Source organism: Rhincodon typus, chromosome 2 (assembly GCF_021869965.1).
Source record: "Rhincodon typus isolate 14 chromosome 2, sRhiTyp1.1, whole genome shotgun sequence".
NCBI classification, from domain to species: domain Eukaryota; kingdom Metazoa; phylum Chordata; class Chondrichthyes; order Orectolobiformes; family Rhincodontidae; genus Rhincodon; species Rhincodon typus.
The window spans coordinates 108,815,481-108,834,717 of NC_063333.1; the positions used below are offsets into that span (position 1 = coordinate 108,815,481).

Here is a 19,237-nt window from a genome sequence, read left to right on the forward strand (position 1 = left end):
CACCTTTTGATTCTCAGTTTTGTCCTCAGTCTCCTTTGGCCTAGTCCACTGGTGGATGCCGATAGCTGCCACCGCTGCTGGTGCTGCTGGCAGTAATAAGGAGCTTCCTACCTATTTGGCTTTCAGTAGGCATGACTTCTGACTCTGGAATCCTGAATATCCAGGAGGGGTTAGGGTGTCAGCTTAAGTGCTGAAGGGCACTTAATATTATCAGGTCATTTCTATGGAATTGACAATAATGCCCTGCCAGCACCCTCACCAGTGGGCAAGAACCCTGTCAGGTTAATTAAATCATTGTTCCACATCAATTATAGGAATCCAGAGCTTTGAAACAAATTGCATCATTTGTGCCCTTGCTGGACCAGAGATAAACATCTCAGCTTAAAGTGGGAACTTGTGCGGTGCAGCTATTACGTTCAACTGTACACTTGGGCCTTTCTTTCCAGAGCCAGTTAAACAGTTTTGCCATGTAAACCAGAGTGCCACTTTACCATGACCTGAAATTCTGTTTCTCTCTCCAAAGATGCTTGCTGACTTGCTAAATATTTAGTATTCCTCATTTTTGTTAGTTAGCTTAAATTAGCAGAATAACTGATCTATTATTTTTTACCAATGAGCAGTTCATTTGTTGTGGTTAAGGTGTTTCTTTGTTCATTATCTCCTAATGCAGGTAAGGAAAAGAAAAGGGATGAGCCTGAATCACTTTTAGGTCAAATATCAAATGAATCTGACAAACTCTGGAACTACAAGTGCCTTGCATTTACTTTATTTCTATCGTGCTGTGTAAAAACTCAGTAAAATACTAAAACATCCTTAAATAACAATCTGTAAATGCAATAACAAGTATTCAATTTAATTCATTTACACTCCAGGATTTGCTTACCTCTGTACTGTCAAATAGCAAGTCCCTTTCATCCACCACTATTTTATACATGGTTGACTGAGGAGCTCCAAATGATTGGATACTTTCATATGGGAAAGTCTCCAGAGGTTTGGCCTCTCCACGTTTGTAGACAGAAACTGATTCAGCACAAACTCCTAGCCAGAGCTCTTGTGGGAAACCACCTTCTCTGCACTGCAAAAAAATGAGATTAGGATGGATCTATTCTGTCTGTTCCATAAACTATGGGAAGGAAAAGGTTTTTTGGAGTTAGCTCACTAAAGTGTGAAAAATGTTTGACTACACAGGGATAGCATGCCTGACCAAATTAAATGTGCTAACACTGGATTCGGAACACAGTGAAATGAAAACATTCAATGACCCTCAAAATTGCTTAGTTGATTCTAACTAGATTTCACAAATAACTGATTTTGACCAGGAAGTTCCTAACTTAAACAAAAGTTGATAACTTAATACTCCTATAGTAACTTTAGCAGAACCAGATGAACCACAAGGCAATCTAATTAATATTTACAATCTAAGCCCTCCAATCACCAACCCTCCCACTTATACACTGACAGACAGACAGTTAAGGGATAAACTGAAAAAGAAGAAGTTGCCAGTTTGATAAGCATTTAACCAACGGATACTAAGAGTTCATGAAATCCAATGGGTTGAATAGCAGGCTTTTAGGATTGTATCTTGCTCGAGTTCCGAAATTACTGGTCAACTCAAACAGCCTTCTGAGATCTCTGGAGACTTTTCCTGATTTCTTATAGACTGAAGTGTTTTTCTCAGGACTTTCAATAAGTCAATAACTGGAAATTAGCTAGCAAAAACAAAACCAAACAACCTAGTTATGCAGCTTCCAAAGCAGCACTCTGTCTTCTGCCCAAAAACCTAGTCAAAGCCAGCTCACCCTTTAGTTTCTGTTTCCTTTCCAACATTCTCAATGGTTTGCTGGCCAGCACGGATCCTCCATTGATTGAGCAATTCAACGTCCAACCAGCTGCCAATCCCTGAGCATAACGATAGCTTGGTGCAAGTTCAGCTCCAATGTTCTTACAGCAGTAATTAACCTACATTATCTTGGCAGCAAACATCAGTCTTTTGCTCTCTTTTCTAAAATAAACTCTACTTAAAACTCAACTCTCAATTGCAACTCATTGTTCAAACCAAAAATGAGAAAAATAAAAGAACAATAATGATGGGCTCAACAAAGGGCAGCAAAATGAAAAAGCCATAATTCAGAAGCACCAGGCTTGTTTCATGCTTTATACTGGAATGATCATATGCTGGGTCTGATGAATATGTAACAAATAGATGCAAAATGTTTAAATTTAATTAAAAAAGCACTTTCTGAAGGAACTACGATTACTTAATTGTTGTCATGCGTTTGATGTAAGGTGTGTTAGATTTAAAGCAACCACTACAACATTGTGTGCATGGACCTCAATAAATGAAATGCTTGCACTTACCTCCACATCAAATAAAGTTGAGCCATATCCAGGCCATTCATTGATCAGAGCCATGTATTTAATCATAACCTGCTCTTGGGTCATTCCTTGCATCTTTTTCCACTTGTTAATAATATTGGTTCTAGTTGATGAAATCTCCTCCTTAACCCACATGTCGATCATCTGCTCATCCTCAGATTTCATCTTGCCGACAGAACCACCTCGGAAGCTCCGCCTCAATGTTCCTTCAAAGAAGCTAGATCTCTTTTTGTCATTTCTGTCACCAGAAGGAGCAAAGGTCCTAGCTGATTTTGTGATTCGTGCCTTCAATCTCTCAATTGGGAACACCTCTTCGATTTCTGGAATGGCAACACGTGGGGTGTAATCTCCCTGCAGAAACTGAAATCGCAAGGCAGCAAAATACTGAAGAGTTTCTTCAGGGGCAGGATAGTGACCATGAATGACAGCCTCATGAGCCTAATGGTCAAAATAAAGAACAGAAAATTAAAATTTTAAGCATGTCGTATTGTGAATTAACTGATTAAGCATAACCTTAAATAGTCATAAGAATTGAGAAAAAATTCACAACACAGAGGAATGAGAATTTATATGAACCACAAAAAAAGCAGATACAGTAGGTGAGGGCAAATTATTATTACAAGGGAAATGGAATATCTAACTAGAAATTTTTTTTGCAGTTGTATAGGGCATTGAAGAGACCACAGATGTGCAGTACTGCCTCCAGTTTCAGTCTCTTCATTTGAAGAGGAAGAGAATTACATTAGAAGCAATTCAGAGAAAGTTCACTCAATAGATTCCATGAGGTATAAGAAATAGGAACAGGAGTGGGCATTCAGCTCCTCAAGACTGCTTTGCTATTCAATAGGATCATCCAACATTCTTCACGTCCACTTTCCTGCATTCTCACTGTAACCATCAACTCCCCTACTGATCAAGTGTCTATTTATCTCAGCTGTAAATATATATAAGATGTCTGCGCAAGGAGTTCCAAAGGCTCTCAACCCTGAAAGAAGAAATCCTCCTCATCGCAGTCTTAAAGTGGCACTCCTTTATTCTGAGACTATACCCTCTGCTCCTATACACTCCCATGAGGAGAAACATCCTCTTAGTATTTGCCCTGTCAAGCCCCTTAAGAATTCTATACATTTCAATGAGATCACCTCTCATTCTACTTAACTCCAGTGAGCACAGTCCCAACTTGTATAATCTCTACTAATAAGAGTATTGCTCTGTATGAGAGAACATTCTAGTAAACCTTCTTTCAACTACCTCCAATGAAATAATACCTCTATATCTTTCCTTAAAAAGGAAACCAAAACTGCACTGAGTATTCCAATCAGCACATTGTACAGCTGTGGTAAAACTTCCCTACTCTTACACTCCAACCCCTTGAAATAACTGCCAATATCCCATTAGCGTTCCTGATTGCCTGCTGTACTTGTGTGCTAGCTTTTTGTTATGTGACTAAGTACCCCCAAGTCCCTTTCTTTTGCAGCCTTTGCAGTTTTTTCCCCATTCAAATAACACTGTTCTTTTTTTTTCTCCTTTCAAAAATAAGAACTTCACATTTTCTAAAATTATACTCCATTTGTCAACTTTTTGACCACTTAGTTACCCTATCAATATCTCTCTGCAAACTGTTCATATCTCCCTCACAATCTGCCATTCTGCCTATTTTTGTGCTCATGGAATGAAAGGGTTATCTTATGAAGAAAATCTGGATATGCTGGAACCTGTGTTCACTAAAGTTTTAAAAAGATCTGAGAGTGATCTCATTGAAACATTGGATCCTGAGGAGACATAATGGATGCTGAAAAGATAATTCACCTTCTGGGACAGACAAGAACTGGGGAGACAGTTTAAAAAATATGTCCATTACTTAAGGTCAAAACAAGAAGTTTTTTCACTCAGGGTGAACAGCTTGTGATAATTTATTGTTGCTTAATTTAAAAAGCAGAAAGTTCCAATAAAGCAACGAAAACATTTGTACATGACTGAAAGAAGGACTAGTTAGTAGTAAATTAAGGAACAACTTCCTGTTTGTAAGTCTCACTCTGTAGAGGAACACATTAAACGAGAGTATATGGCAGCCTCAAGCTACTTCTCAGGAGTTGCCATCTATTGAAATGATATACACATACGGTTTACTCAAGAACATTCAGAGCACCAGTGTGGTCTACTTGGAAATGACATTGGTTCATTCTGCAAATCTGTTATTGGCTGCTTGCTTATGGAAAATCATCAGAACAGAGCAAACTAGATGTGTGAATCTTGAGATAAACAAGCAGTAATCAGATGGCATATTTGATTCATGATCTGGGATCAATAAAACAATCACAAATCACATAAAATTTGCAACTTAGTAGCAGAAAGGGTTTTTTTTTAATTCAGCTCACAAAATGCAGTGTATCTTCACCAAATATCAACCGATTTGTAAAATGGAGCTACTACAACAAATCTGCATACTTGTATAGATGCCAGTGGCAACTTCAAGAGTGGGAACCTAGTCAGCCTTTAAAGTCTAACAATTATCTCAGCACGCTTCCCACAGTATGGTAATCGTTTTAAGTTCCTATCACCTATTCACCTTTTGATTAAGAAGAATATTTGGGAAGTTTTCTAAGTCTTCTACACTGAATATACTTGTTCAACACTTCGACCAGTTCTGTCTTTTCCATTAATTGTTCCCCAGACTCTCAATCTTGAGGACTAATTTGTTACTTTTGCTTTTGTTACTGTTTTCCTATCAAAAAACACTTCTATGAACTCTTGTTAACAGTTTTTAATGGGGTGAATCTTACCTTTTTGATAAGTTAGACCAGAAGATCATAAGAAATAAGAACAAGAGTAGACTGTTCGGTCCCTCAAGCCTGCTCCACCATTCAATGGCTCATCCAATGCTTCTCATGTCCATTTGCCTGCATTCTTCCCAAAACCATCGATTTCCCCACTGATCAAGAGTCTATCTATCTCAGCCTTAAATAGATCCAAGGACTCTGCCCCGACAGCTCACTGTGGCAAGAAACTGCAAAGACTCAACCATTAGAGAAGAAATTCCTCCTTATCCAGTCTTAAATTGGCACCTCTTGATTCTGCGATTATGCTCCCTGGCCTGAGACTCTCCAAGAGTTGGCATTTGACCCAGGCAAGATCCTGGAGATCTTGCTGGATGGAGTGACATGGGACTTCCTCCTCCCCAGGACCAATAGTGGAGGCCACAGCAATAGACCATGCCATCCCAGTCTGAGGCCACCCAGCTTAAAGTTTCTCAGCTGTCTGTAGGAATGCTCAGCAACATAAGTAGTAGTTCAACAGACTTGCCCACTCCAACTGTGTAAATATTACCATCTTCTCTCCAGTATCTCACACTCATTCTCTCTCAGGTAATGGCCCCACCTACCACTAAGGCTCATTCCCTACTACTCAGTATTGCTGGGAACATTTTTGACACTCATCTCTCACACCCAACCCCAATACCATTAACCTTGCACATCTTCAGTGCTGCCTACTCACTCGATTGGATCACCTCTCCAAGTGCACCAATAGTAATAACTATGTAGTCCATTTTAATTTCCTGTAATACCTGCCACACACTCATTCCATGAAGAGGACATCCTCAAGATGGGTGGTGCGTTGTCCAACATTTCACTCCTCACCCCTTATGAGGGGAGGATCCTGACTCTTACTGCCCTGAGCAGGATCTGGAATGGTAGTGAAGGCTGCCCCTGACTCACTGGGACCCCAAGGCAATCCTCCTTGACTTGACTGAGGCCTGCTGACAATGTTGGCAAGCCTAGCTTTGTGTCTGCCCAAATGGCATGCCAATATAATAGCGCTGTAAGCCTGTTATCTATAGCCGAGGGTCAAAACACAAAATGACAAAGCAAGGCAGTGAAAGGTAGGTATGCTCTGAGCATCCTGGTAAACTCAGAATAAGTGAATGTTATAACAGCAAGTCAAGAGTGCAGAAAAAATGCAGCCTGGTCAAGTCCATAGGCTGAGGCTAGGTCCGTGCCCCTCAGTGCACAGTGTCCTTGTTGTAGCATTACAATAATAGTTACTGGTGCAGCACTGAAATACAGAAGCATCTTGTCTGTGGATTGGAGATGTACCATTAAAGCTCAGAGGGCGGCACATATCAGATGCCAATGTCCACGAATGCAGGATGCCACTGTCCATGTACATTGGGTGCAGGCGTAGCCTGTGAATTTACAGTGTGCTATGAGATGTTGGTGCCTGGTTTTCAATGTGGAGGTCATTCAGAGCATGTGGCAAATTGAATCTGTCAGGTGCTCATTCTGGTTTAGTTGATGAATATTCCTAGTTAGAGACAAAAAGCTGCAGATGCTGGAATCCAAGGCAGACAAACAGGAGGCTAGAAGAACACGGCAGGCCAGGCAGCATCTGGAGGAAAGAAGTCCGTCCTGAAGAAGGATAATACCCAAAACATTGACTGCCCCTTTCCTCCAGATGCTGCCTGGCCTGCTGTGTTCTTCCAGCCTCCTGTTTGTCTACCTGATGAGTGTCCCTGATGGCTAGCCTCATTGGCAAATTTGGTAAGATGAGAGGTTGAATTGCTGCACTGTGAGTGCTGCTTGGCTAAAGACTGAGTGTGGTGCTCAGTCTCTGTCCTGGCAGTTCAGAAAGTGACATGGTCCAAACAGAAGCAGCCAGCTGGCAAGTGCTTTTAAAGCATAATATGTATTAGCTTAAATAAAGATAGGAGCTTTCAATTACAATAGAAATGTTTGAAATGAAGGAAGATTAATTAAGCTTGAGCTTACTTAAATTTTCTTCAAAGAGCTAGCTTAATCTAGAGAGAAGTCACGACAGGAGACCTCAGACCTGCGGTGTGCTCCTGTTGCGCAACGTGCAAAATAAGGGATGCTTCCTGTGTCCTTGACTACTACGTCTGTAAGAAGAGCATTCAGCGGCTAACCGATTTTCAGAGCTGGAGTTGTGGGTGCACTCACCGTGGAGAATGTGCGATGCTGAGTATGTCGTGGATAGCACATTTAGTGAGGTGGTCACACCACCAATGAGGATTACACAGGCAGGAAGGGAATGGGTAACCATCAGATAAAGTAAAAGGCTCAGGAAGGAAACGCAGGAGTCCCCTGTAGTCATCTCCCTCTCAAATAGATATACCATTTTGCACACTGTTGTGGACATGGAGGGGGCAGGGAGGGGGACAGCCAATCAAGGAAAACAGCATCTGTCAAGTTCATGGCACCACGGGTAGCTCTGGTGCACAGAAGGGGAGGAAAACGAATGGCAGAGCTATAATAATAGGGTATTCAACAGTAAGGAGTACAGAAGATGTTTCTGTGGATGCAAACATGAATCCAGATGATACGTTGCCTTCCTGGTGTCAGGGTCAGGGATATCAGAGTGGCCGCTGGACATTCTGGAGCAGGAGGGTGAACAGCCAGTGCTCAAGGCAAACATAGGTACCAACGACATAGGTCCTGAAAGCTGAATATAGGAAATTAGGGGATAAATTAAAATGCAGGGCTTCTGCAGTAAGTGTAACATGCTAATAGGAATAAGAGGATAGATCAGATAAATGCATGGCTTGAGAAAAGGTGTACCAGGGAGGTGTATAAATTCTTGAGGCACTGGGACTGTTTTTGGGGAAGGTAGGACCTATACAAGCCTGACAGGTTGCACCTAGGTATATCTGGACAAATACCCTTGCAGGAGCTTTTGCTGGTTCCATTGGGTGAGGTTTTAAAATAATATGGTGGGGCATAGGAACCAAAGCATAGGCTTAGATGGGTCAGATTCAAATCAGGAATGGGAAGGGTGCTTTGTTGGTGATTCAAAGACAGAGGAAGCTGGGATTAAAATGCAGCCAGCAAAGGAAATTGATAGTGTTGACCTGTTAACACTTCAATGCAGGGAAGATGAACTAAAGGCACAGATAGACAAACGGCAGCACAATGTCATTGCTATAACAGAAACCTGACCAAAGGAGGGGCAAAATTGGCAGCTAAATATCCATGGATATAGATATCAGGCAGGCTAGAGTGGGTAACAAAAAAAAGACGGGTAGCAATATTGGTTAAAGAGTCAATTATAGCTGTGAGAAGAGATAATATACTAAACAGGTTAACAAATGAGGCTTTAAGGGTTGAGCTTAGGATAATAAAGGGGCAGTCACACTGTAGGATTATACTACAGACCCCCAAATAGTGATAGTGGGATAGAAGAACATGCATGTAGACAAATTTTTGCCTGTAGGAATAATAGGACAATAATGGTAGGAGACTTTAACCATCCCAATATCAACTGCATTTCAAACAGTATAAGGGGCACTGAGGGTGAAAAATTCATGTACTATGTTCAGGATTTTTTTTTCAAACAATACATGACAAGCCTAATGATAGGAGAGGCAATTCTGAATTTAGTTTTGGGAAATGAAGATGGGCAAGTGCAACCATATCGGGGATTGAACCACAATTCAGTATTATTATGGAAAAGGACAGAGGACAAATCAGGAGTAAAAGTTTTTAACTGGGGAAAGGCAAGTTTTACAAAACAGAGAAGTAATTTGGCTGAAGTGGACTGGACGGGACTGCTGACAGACAAATCAGTGGTAAACCAGTGGCAGGCACTAAAGAATGAGATCTTTAGGACCCAAAAGTTGACATGTCCCCTCCAAAAAAAGAATGGTACTGCAAAATCTAGCCTCCAATGGTTGACTAGAAAAATTCAGGGGAAGGTTAAAAGGAAAGCTTATGGTAGCCACAAAAAAACTCAACACTGCAGATAGCCTAGAGAAGTATAGAAGGCACACGGATCAAGTAAAGCAAGCAACATAAAGGAAAAACCCAAAGTTGTTTTACCAGTATATAAAGAACAAAAAAGGATATTTAAGGGAAAAGTGGGACCTATCACAGATGAAGATGCAGAGGATATGGGAAGAATTTTGAATGAGTTCTTTTGTCTCCGTATGATATGAATATAGTAATCCATGAGCAGCAGTATGAAATATTGGACAAAATAACCATAACAAGAAAGGAGTATTAGGAGTTGGAATTCTTGAAAGTAGATAAGTCACTAGGGCTGGGTGGATTGTTCCCTAACATGTTGAAATAAATCAAAGAGAAAATAGTTCTAAAAGGATGCAAAGGTAATGCCAAGTAATTATAGGGCAGTTAGTCTTACTTGTGGTAGTGGGCAAATTGTTAGAACCAATCCAGAGAGATTGGATAAATTGGCATTTGAAAAGGAATGACTAGTCAGGGATAGTCAGCATGGCTTTGTTAAGGGTAGGTTATGCCTCACAAATCTGATTGAATTCTTTGAAGTGACAAGCAGGATCAATGTGGGTAGTATAGTGCATGTTGCTACACAGATTTTAGTAAGGCATTAGACAAGGTCCCACATGGCAGACTGGTCAAAAAAATAAAAGCCTATGGGATACACGGTAATATGTTGAACTGGATCCAAAGTTGGATTAGTAACAGTAAACAAAGGTTGATAGCTGTCCTTGCAAATTAAAAGCTGTTTCAAATGGAGTTCTGCATGCTCACTATTGGGACCCCTGCTGTTTGTGTTATATGTTAATGATTTGGACTTGAACATGGGGGGCACTATTGGGAAATTTGCAGACGACACAAAAATTGGACACAAAAAGTGGATTGTGTGGAGAATAGCTGTAAGCCCCAAAGCTCAAAATCATACAATCCCTACAGTGTAGAAACAGGCCCTTTGGTCCAACAAGTCCACACTGACACTTGGAGCATCCCACCCAGACCTATCCCCCTATAACCCACCTAAGCTACACATCCCTGAACACTACAGGAAATTTAGCATGGCCAATCCACCAAACCTGCACATCTTTGGACTGTGGGAGGAAACTGGAGTACCCAGAGGAAACCCATGCAGACATGGGGAGAATGTGCAAACTCCACATTGACAGTCGCCTGAGGGTGGAATTGAACCCAAGTCCCTGGCGCTGTGAGGCTGCAGTGCTAACCACTGATCCACCGTGCTGCCCAATAGATGTGTTTGTGGAGTGGCAAGGAAGGGGGCAGATAGAATTCAACTTTGCTAAGGTGGCTCGGTGGCTCAGTGGTTAGCACTGGTGTTAGATGGTGTTAGAGCATCTGAGTGTCTTTAGGTTGGATGGGCCGAATAGTCCCGACTGTGAATTATCATTTCTGTCGTTAAATAATAGTGTATTAATATAGTGTAATAATCAGGTGAGTTGTAGTGTTAACAAATTACTGAACAAGCTTTAATCATCACTTAATCATTAAACACTTAACCAATTAAGGTTTAATGTCTGGGCACCATTTTCAAAGTGTATTTGGAGAGACATTCATTCCCTGCAAGCCAGGAGCAGCAATCTCATCACTTGAGAAGAGGCGCTATGGACTGTAACTGCTGTCACACCCACACTACCCTTGGGGCCCCTGGAGCTGTTATCACCTCACTTCTTTCATCTGTCAGCCACAGTTTATTCCCTTTTGTTGCCACTTCATCTCAATCATCAATGCATTCTCTTCAGCAGTTGAAGAAAGCTCCCCAAAGAGGGAAGAAAAACAGCTCCTACTCAGTACAAATTCACCAGGAAAATGCCGTGCCTGTTATTTGCCACAGTTAAGCAGTCATGAACCTGTGTGCTCTCCAACTTCCGATTACTTAATAGGAAAGGTAAATTTAATTCTGACAAAGTTGGGTTATAATGAGCAGAATATGACATGCATTAAAGAGGAGTAATCACTCGAAACACACAGACTATTAAAATCGCAGTTATCATGTTTCCAAATCATGTGAATAGAACTAGAAGATTTGAACCAGGCAGTTACTATCATTTTTATTGCATCTCAGACTGTAAACTGAAATTTAAATTTAACAAATTAATAATGCTTATTACAATAGTATCAACCACATTTTTCCACATATGCACTGGAGAGGGTGAACGGGAGATTTACCAGGATGTTTCCTGGGCAGAGAAGAGTTTTAGATATGAAGAGAGATTGGATAGACTGGAGCTGTTTTCCTTAGAGCAGGAGAGATCGAGGGAGACATGAAATTGAGGGGCATAGACAGGAAAGATCTCTTCCCCTTGATAGAGGGATCAATGACCTGGCTGGGGCTGGGGGAGGTCTGATTGAAAGCAATTCTGAGGGACAGAATTAATCTGCATTTGCACAGGCAGTAATTAATCATGGACAGTCAGCATGATTTTGTTAGGGGAGGTCTGACTAACTTGATTTAATTTTTCAAAGAGGTGACCAGGTGTGCAGATGAGGACAATACTTTTCATGGAATCTACTTGGACTTCAGCAAGGCTTTCGATAAGGTCCCACATGGGAGACTGATAGCAAAGGTAACAGCCCATGAGATCCAAGGAAATTTGGCAAATCGGATCCAGTCTTTATGACAATTCATATGGACCCACAATTATTGACGATAATTAAATTACTAAGTAATTATATCCATTTAGTAAATAGAATAAATACTGTTACAAATTCTTGGAGTCACTTTATATTTCAAGAATGAAATTTCCAAAAAAGTCTTTGCTTTTCTGTTAATTATTTTAACTATTTCTTTGGACATACCTGCTCAAACATGAAGGCAAATTCCACGCTATCTTTTGGCACATTATCAGTGTCAAGGAAACAATAGAGTTTGAAGTAGAATTTCCATGAATTATCATCTTCAGAAGTAGCAGTATCCCTGAGTACAAAAACAAGACAAGCACAATATTTCTGCAGTCTATCAGAAAAAAAAATTACTGTTCGAAGCAGCTAATGTATTGAACAGTATCAAAACAGCCCCAAAGTTAATTGCAATTCTATAAATCACATCAAAGTGTTAACCATACATGAGAGTTTGTGGGGTCAGTGGGAGGTTACTTAATTTGCATTGCTGAGGAATAGCATGCACTACTTCAGGTGTATCACAATCAGCCTCCTAATCATATTGTTTACATTTTGCGAAAGCAGAGTGGTCAAAAGTTACGACCTGGCCTAGGCTCTGCTGTCACCATTGGTAAATGTCAATACATCTTACATTCATATAGCCAAAAACTCTACTGACTCACCCATAGGCTCAGGATGAAATCTCCTGGCTCAAAGAGCCCTGATACCTCCCATTACAGTCACGTCCCTCAGATTTTCTGCTTTTATCAAACAAGGAGGAAACTACCAACAACACAACAATTTTTACCTTTCAAGTTATGGTCGCACAAAGCTTAAGATCCCTTTGGAATTTGGGTTCCACTGTAATATATTAGAGGGTTGACTGAAACAGTCATGCTACTAATACCAAAATAACCCCCTAAATCACAAAACAAGAACATTGTTACAAAGTGACACAGAAGTAATATGTTGGATTTTGCTGATGAGATGGGAAGTTTGAATCAGGAGATTTTCTTACTCCGCAGACCTGCCTCCATATAAAGGGCCCCTGCAGACACTATTTTGGCCTCGAGGAGGGTTGATATGGTATTGGGCCAGCTGCAAAATGGAAGTGAACCTGATGCCACTTTAGATCATTACTTAGCAGTATTTCTTTCAGTTCTAAATGAATGAGTATTTCTCCCAAAGAACACAAATCCATGTCAACACTTATAAAGAATGCTGGTGAATGCAATGGTCAATTTACCTGCGCAGGGCAGAGCCATATGATCGCCTGCAATGAAAATTCAAGCCTTACAATGCAGCATCAGACTACTGAAACTGAAACAACAGATATTATTTCAAAATTTGTCAATGAAGTAATTCCAGCACCAGGTGATTTTTTTTTTAAATCCTTGCTCTCCACCTGGAACGGGATTCTTTGTCAATCATGGTTCCTCGAGCAGGTCAGTAACCATTTATACATTCTGTATGGAATGACTCCACAGAAATTGTGGAAGGCACTGGACTACCTACTCCCATGAATTGAGCTGCTAAGGGCAAGAGCGCTACATGTAGGAGGGTTACCTGTATCCTTCCGCTTTTGTTGCATCAACATCACAACAATAGCAAAGATTAGCTAGAAACAGGAATGGAGGTGATGGTCTGGAATTGAGGTCTAACCTACCATTAAATGACCCCAAGTCAGCCTGACTTGGTGAAAATCCAATTTGATGTTTCAGATCAAGGTGCTGTTCCTTGTCTTGTTTTGACACTTGACAGCCTTCAGGATTCAGCATTTTGTGCAACAATTTCAGATCAGAAACTCTGTCCCTCTCTTTTATTTATCTACCCTTACTGTGCAGTCTTAATCATATCTTTCATGAGTTTCTTTCAAACACAGCTGTTCATTATTCTGCCAGTCACCCTTACGCTGGATAAACCTTTTGTTTCTTTGTGGTAATCACTGCCAGGTCATGGCTTTTGGACCATGAAATCTTTTTTTCATTTAACCTCACCCTATCACAGACCTTCCATTTTATTCCACCTCATTTTTTTTTGCTCAATGCCCATCTTCCTTCAGTTCTGAAGGTCCTTGGCATGAAAAATTAATTGTTTCTCTGTCCATTGATGCAGCAGACTTGATGCTATTTCCAACATTTTGCTCTCTTTTAACTTTGAAGCAGCACATTCCACATCCTAACAGTTGCACCATAAAAATGTTCATGTCATATTTGCTTCTTTTGCCTGTCAACTTAGCACTCTAGTCCTTCTGGCAACTGAACCTTAACCCTAACCCAAGATGTGGAAGCGTTGGAAAAGGTGCGGAGGAGATTTACCAGGATGTTGCCTGGAATGGAGGGAAGGTCTTACGAGGAAAGGTTGAGAGAGCTAGGGTTTTTCTCTTTAGAACGACAAAGGATGAGAGGTAACTTGATAGAGGTGTACAAAATGATCAGAGGTATAGATAGAGTAGACAGCCAGAGACTTTTTCCTAGGGTGGAGGTAACTATTATGAAGGTGCATAGTTTTAAAGTGAGTGGAGGTAGATATAGGGGAGACATCAGAGGTAGGTTCTTTACTCAGAGAGTGGTGGGCGCATGGAATGCATTGCCGGAGTGGGTAGTGGAGTCGGCCTCATTAGGGGCATTTAAGCGGCTATTAGATAGGCATATGGATGATAGTATAAGGTAGGGGTGGAGGTTAGGTAGACCTTAGGATTAGGGGAAAAGTTCGGCACAACTTCGTGGGCCGAAGGGCCTGTATTGTGCTGTATTATTCTATGTTCTATCCACTGCTCTACAATATTGTTACTAATTGATTTTCCCAATCTATTTGCAGATTAAAGTCACCCATAATTACAAATGTTCCTTTATTGCATACACCTTCAATTTCCTGTTTAATGCCATCCCAACATCAGCCCAACAGTTTGGGGGCATATATACAACCCCAACTAATGAATTTTACCCTTTGGTGTTTCTCAGCTCTACTTGTACAGATTCCACATCGTCAGATCTAACGTTCTATTGTATTAATTTCCTCTTTAACTAATAATGCAACTCCAGCACCTTTTCCTTTCATGTCTATCCAGCCATGTGTACAAACATTCCACTAGCTTTTCTGTGCCTTCTTGAGGTTTGTCACTATCCTCTCAAGTGTACATTATTTCCAAGTTTTATATCAGTGAATTTTGAAATTGTATTTCATGCACCCAGATCTAGGCCATGAATATACAATAAGATAGATAACAACAGGGGCAGCAGTGCTGGTAATAATTTGAAATTCCTCTCTCGCCAGAGAAGAGGTGCCAAAGGACTGAAGACCAATGTGGTTACATTATTCAAGGAGGGATAAACCAGGAAACTACAGGCCAGTCAATCTAACGTCAGTGGTGGGGAATCTATTGGAAACAATTGAGGGCGACAGAATTAATCTGCACTTGGAGACGCAGGGATTGGGCAAGAAAGTCAGCATAGTTTTGTCAAGTGGAGGTCATGTCTGACCAACTTGACTGAATTGTTCAAAGAAGTGACCATGTATAGATGAGGGCAATGCATTTTATGAAGCCTACTTGGACTGCACCAAGGCCTTTGATAAGGTCCCGTATGAGACTGAAAGCGAACATAAGATCCCATCGGATCAAAGGAAATTTGGCTAATTAGATCCAGAATTGGCTCACTGGTAGGAACCAGATGTTGAGGTCGAGGAGTGTTATTGTGTCTGGAAGCCTGTGCACAGTAAAGTCCTGCAGAGATCACTGTTGGGACCTTGTTGATTGTGGAATACATAAACGATTCAGATGTGGCTCAGTGGTTAGCACTGCTACCTCACAGTACCAGGGATTGGGTTCGATTCTAGCCTTGGGAGACTATGTGAAGTTTGCACATTCTCCCCATGTCTTTATGGGTGTCCTCCAGGTGCTCTAGTTTCCTCCCAGTCTAAAGATGTGCATCACGGGAGCCAACCTCCCATTCATGGACTCCATTTACACTTCCCGTTGCCATGGAAAGGCTGTCAATAAAGATCTATCCTACATTAGTAATGCTCTCTTCCAATTTCTTCCGTCAGGCAGAACATACAGAAGTTTGAACACATGCACCAACAGGTTTAAGAACTGCTTCTTCCCTGCCGTTATTGGACTGCTGAATGGATCTCTCTAACTTCAAATAATGTAGATCTTGCAAATGTTGATCTTGCTTTGTGTACCTCCTGTGCAGCTGTAACCTTGTATACCCTGCTCTAAGCACCCTATGATCTGTATGTTCTTGAATGCTATCATCTGCCTGTACTGCTTGTAAAACAAAGCTTTTCTCTGTACTTAGGTATGTGACTACAATAAATCAAATCAAATCAAACCAAATCAAATCAAAGAAAAGCCATGGGAAATGCAGGTTTACAGGGATAGGGTGGGGGGTGATCTGGGTGGATTCTCTTCAGAAGGTCTATACACCTGTTTCAAATGGCCTGCTTCCACACTGTAGTAATTCTGTGATTCAATGATTCTATGAATTTAGGATGATTGATTAGTACATCTGCAGAAGATACAAATATTGGTGGGGTGGTAAACAGGTTGGTCAGATGGACTGGTCAGTGGCAGATGGAATTCATTCTGGATAAAGTGAGGTAATGCACTTGGAAAGGACAAACAAGGCAAGAGAATATATGATGAATGGAAGGATCCTGTGAAGCACCAAGGTTCAGAGGGACCTTGGTGTGCATGTTCCATTGAAGTACCAGGACAGTTAGATAAAGAAGGCTTATGGGATGCTTGCCTTTATTAGCTGAGGCATAGTGATTAAGCACAGGAACGTTATGATGGAACAGTATAAAGAGTTTGTTAGGCCACAGCTAGAGTAATGTGTGCAGTTCTGGAAACCATGTTATAGGAGGGATGTGACTGCACTGGAGGGGGTGCACAGGAGATTTACCATGACATCATGGGGCTGGATTGTTTTAGATATGAAGCGATTAGATAGACTAGGGTTATTTCCCTTGGAACAGGAAAGACTGAAGACAGACATGATTGAGTTCTATAAAATTATGAAAGGAATTTATAGGGTAGACGTGAAGAAACTTTCCCCATACTAGGAGGGAATCAATGAAAGGGGACACAGATTTAAGTTAAGGGGCAGGAGATTTAGAAAGAATGAAAGGAACATTATTTTCACTCAGAGGGTGGTGGAAATCTGGAATTCTCTGCCTGTAAGAATGATAGAGACATAAACCCTTGTTTCATTTTAGTAGTATTTAGATGTACACTTGTGATGCTAAGGCATACAAGGCTATGGGCCAAATACTGGAAAACTGGATGAGAATAGGTAAGTAGTTGTTTTTTTAACTGGCAAGGACACGATGGGCCAAAGCACCTTTTTTGAGCTGTAGGCCTCTGACTCTCATGATAAACAAAGCTGTGGTTCTAACAGCAACCCTTAGGGGCCCCAAATATCTAGTGTCCTTCCATTAGAGAAATAGCCAGCCATGACAATTCTGTTCCAATCAGTCAGGCCATTTTGTATCCCTCTTGTCCCTTTGATTCTACGGAGATTACAGACAAGAATACTATGTGGCAGTTTCTTGTGGAAGTCCACGTACATCACATTAATTGCATATGCTCATCAAATCTGCTAGTTACCTTGTGAAAACACTCAAATTATTTAAGCACAATGCTCCTTAAGAAAATCTTTCTAACTTTCCTAAATGAATTCTCATTTGTCAATATGATTATTGATTTGTTCCAAATTACAAGTTTCTGCATCGCTCAGTTAAACTAATTGATCTGTTGTTACTGGATTATTTCTTCAATGGTCAGCTCAGATGTATCTGATCCAGTCCTGGTGACTATAGTCCCGGTGTCAGCCTTTCCAATCTTTATATCAGTTTTCAGCCAATCCGATATCTCAATGGCTTTCTTTTTCATTATGACTCAGGCAGCACTATATTCTTGCTTGATAAAGACAGATGCAAAGCACTCATTTAATACAGCAGCACTGCCTCTCCAACTTCCCATGTAAATCCTCATTTTTTTTAATATTCCTCCTTTCACCATATTTTCATTACTTATATGCCTGGATTCGCTTTATCTTCCTTTCCATTGAGGGAGTTCAATAGGCTAACAGCAGACTGTCCTTGGATTTGACTGAAATGTATAAAATTCCAACAGGGCTGAACAGACGAGACACAGGAAGGGCTTCCCCTGGTTGGGAAGTCTATAACCAGAGACATAGTTTCAAGATAGAGTGCAGATCAGTCAGTTCTGAAATGAGAAAAAAACTTCTGTGGAATTCTCCACCACAGAAGGATGTAGAGGCCCCACAGAATCCATACAGTGTGGAAGCAGACCATTTGGCCTTTAGAGTCTCACTGACCCTCTGAAAAGCGACCCCCAGACCCACCTATCCCTATCTCTGCATTTCCATCGTTAATCCACTTACCCTGCACATCCATGGACAATTCTGGGCAAATTAGTGTGGGCAAGTTATTGTGCGCAATCCACCTAAGCTGCACATCTTTGGACTGTGGGAGGAAACCAGAGCACCCAGAAGAAACCCATGCAGACATGGGGAGAGTGTGCAAACTCCACACAGACACTGGCCTGAGGCTGCAATCGAACCTGGCTCCCCGGCACTGTGAGGCAGCAGTGCCATCGTGCCGCCCCGGCATCATCAGTAAAGTGATGCAAGATGTCACTAACAGTGCTATCAAGCAGTGCCTGCTCAGCAATAACCTTCTCAGTGATGTCCAGTTTAGGTTCCTCCAGGGCCACTCAGCTCCTGACTTTATTACAGCCTTGGTTCAAACATGGACAAAAGAAGTGAGACATTTACAGAAGTGAGTTGACAGTGACAGCCCTTGACATCAAGGCTACATTCAACTGAGCGTGGCATCAAGAAGACCTAGCAAAACTGGAATCAATGGAAATTGAGAGCAATCTCCGTGTGAAGTTTGCATGTTCTCTGCACGTCTGTGTGGGCTTCTTCCACATGCTCCGGTTTTATCTCACAGTCCCAAGATGTGCAGATTAGATGGGTTACCAATGGTAAAAACCTCAGGCGGAGCTATGGGGATGGGATGGGGAGAGGGTTGTTCTGGGTGGGGTGATCTCATGAGGGTCAGTGCAGATTTGATGGGCCAAATGGTCTCTTTCTGCACTCTAGGGATTTTATGACTGGAGTCATACCTGGCATATAGGAAGATGGTTGTGGATGTTGGAGGTCAATCATCTCAGCTTCAACTTCCACTCTGCCTTTTCCCATTCCTCCATCATTTTTCACCCCTTTGTGGTCACCTTAAACCAATGTTTCTTTTAACATGAACAACAACCTTGAAGCTCCTGTGTCACAAGTTGGTCCCTAGTTGCTGTGAATGACTTTAAAAGCAGTAGTGCACTTAAATTGGTAAGGTGTTCACAACCGAAAATGGTTGGATGGAAATGTTGTCAGGCCTCCCAACCATTACATACATAATTCACCCCAATGATCACTTGACTTGCTTGCCCTTGGGTTGCAGATATGCCTGGAGGATTC

General features: G+C 41.3%; 1 protein-coding gene across 1 annotated transcript in view; it reads right to left on the minus strand.

Annotated features, from left to right (window-relative positions):
• LOC109929826 (unconventional myosin-X-like) overlaps positions 1 to 19,237 on the minus strand; it is a 420,890-nt gene that overhangs the window by 9,093 nt on the left and 392,560 nt on the right. The window contains exons 35-37 of the mRNA XM_048608752.1: positions 11,934 to 12,051; positions 2,359 to 2,814; positions 884 to 1,075 (exon numbers count right to left, since the gene is read on the minus strand). Coding sequence (XP_048464709.1) covers positions 884 to 1,075; positions 2,359 to 2,814; positions 11,934 to 12,051 — 766 coding nt within the window. The remainder of the gene's footprint in view (positions 1 to 883; positions 1,076 to 2,358; positions 2,815 to 11,933; positions 12,052 to 19,237) is intronic.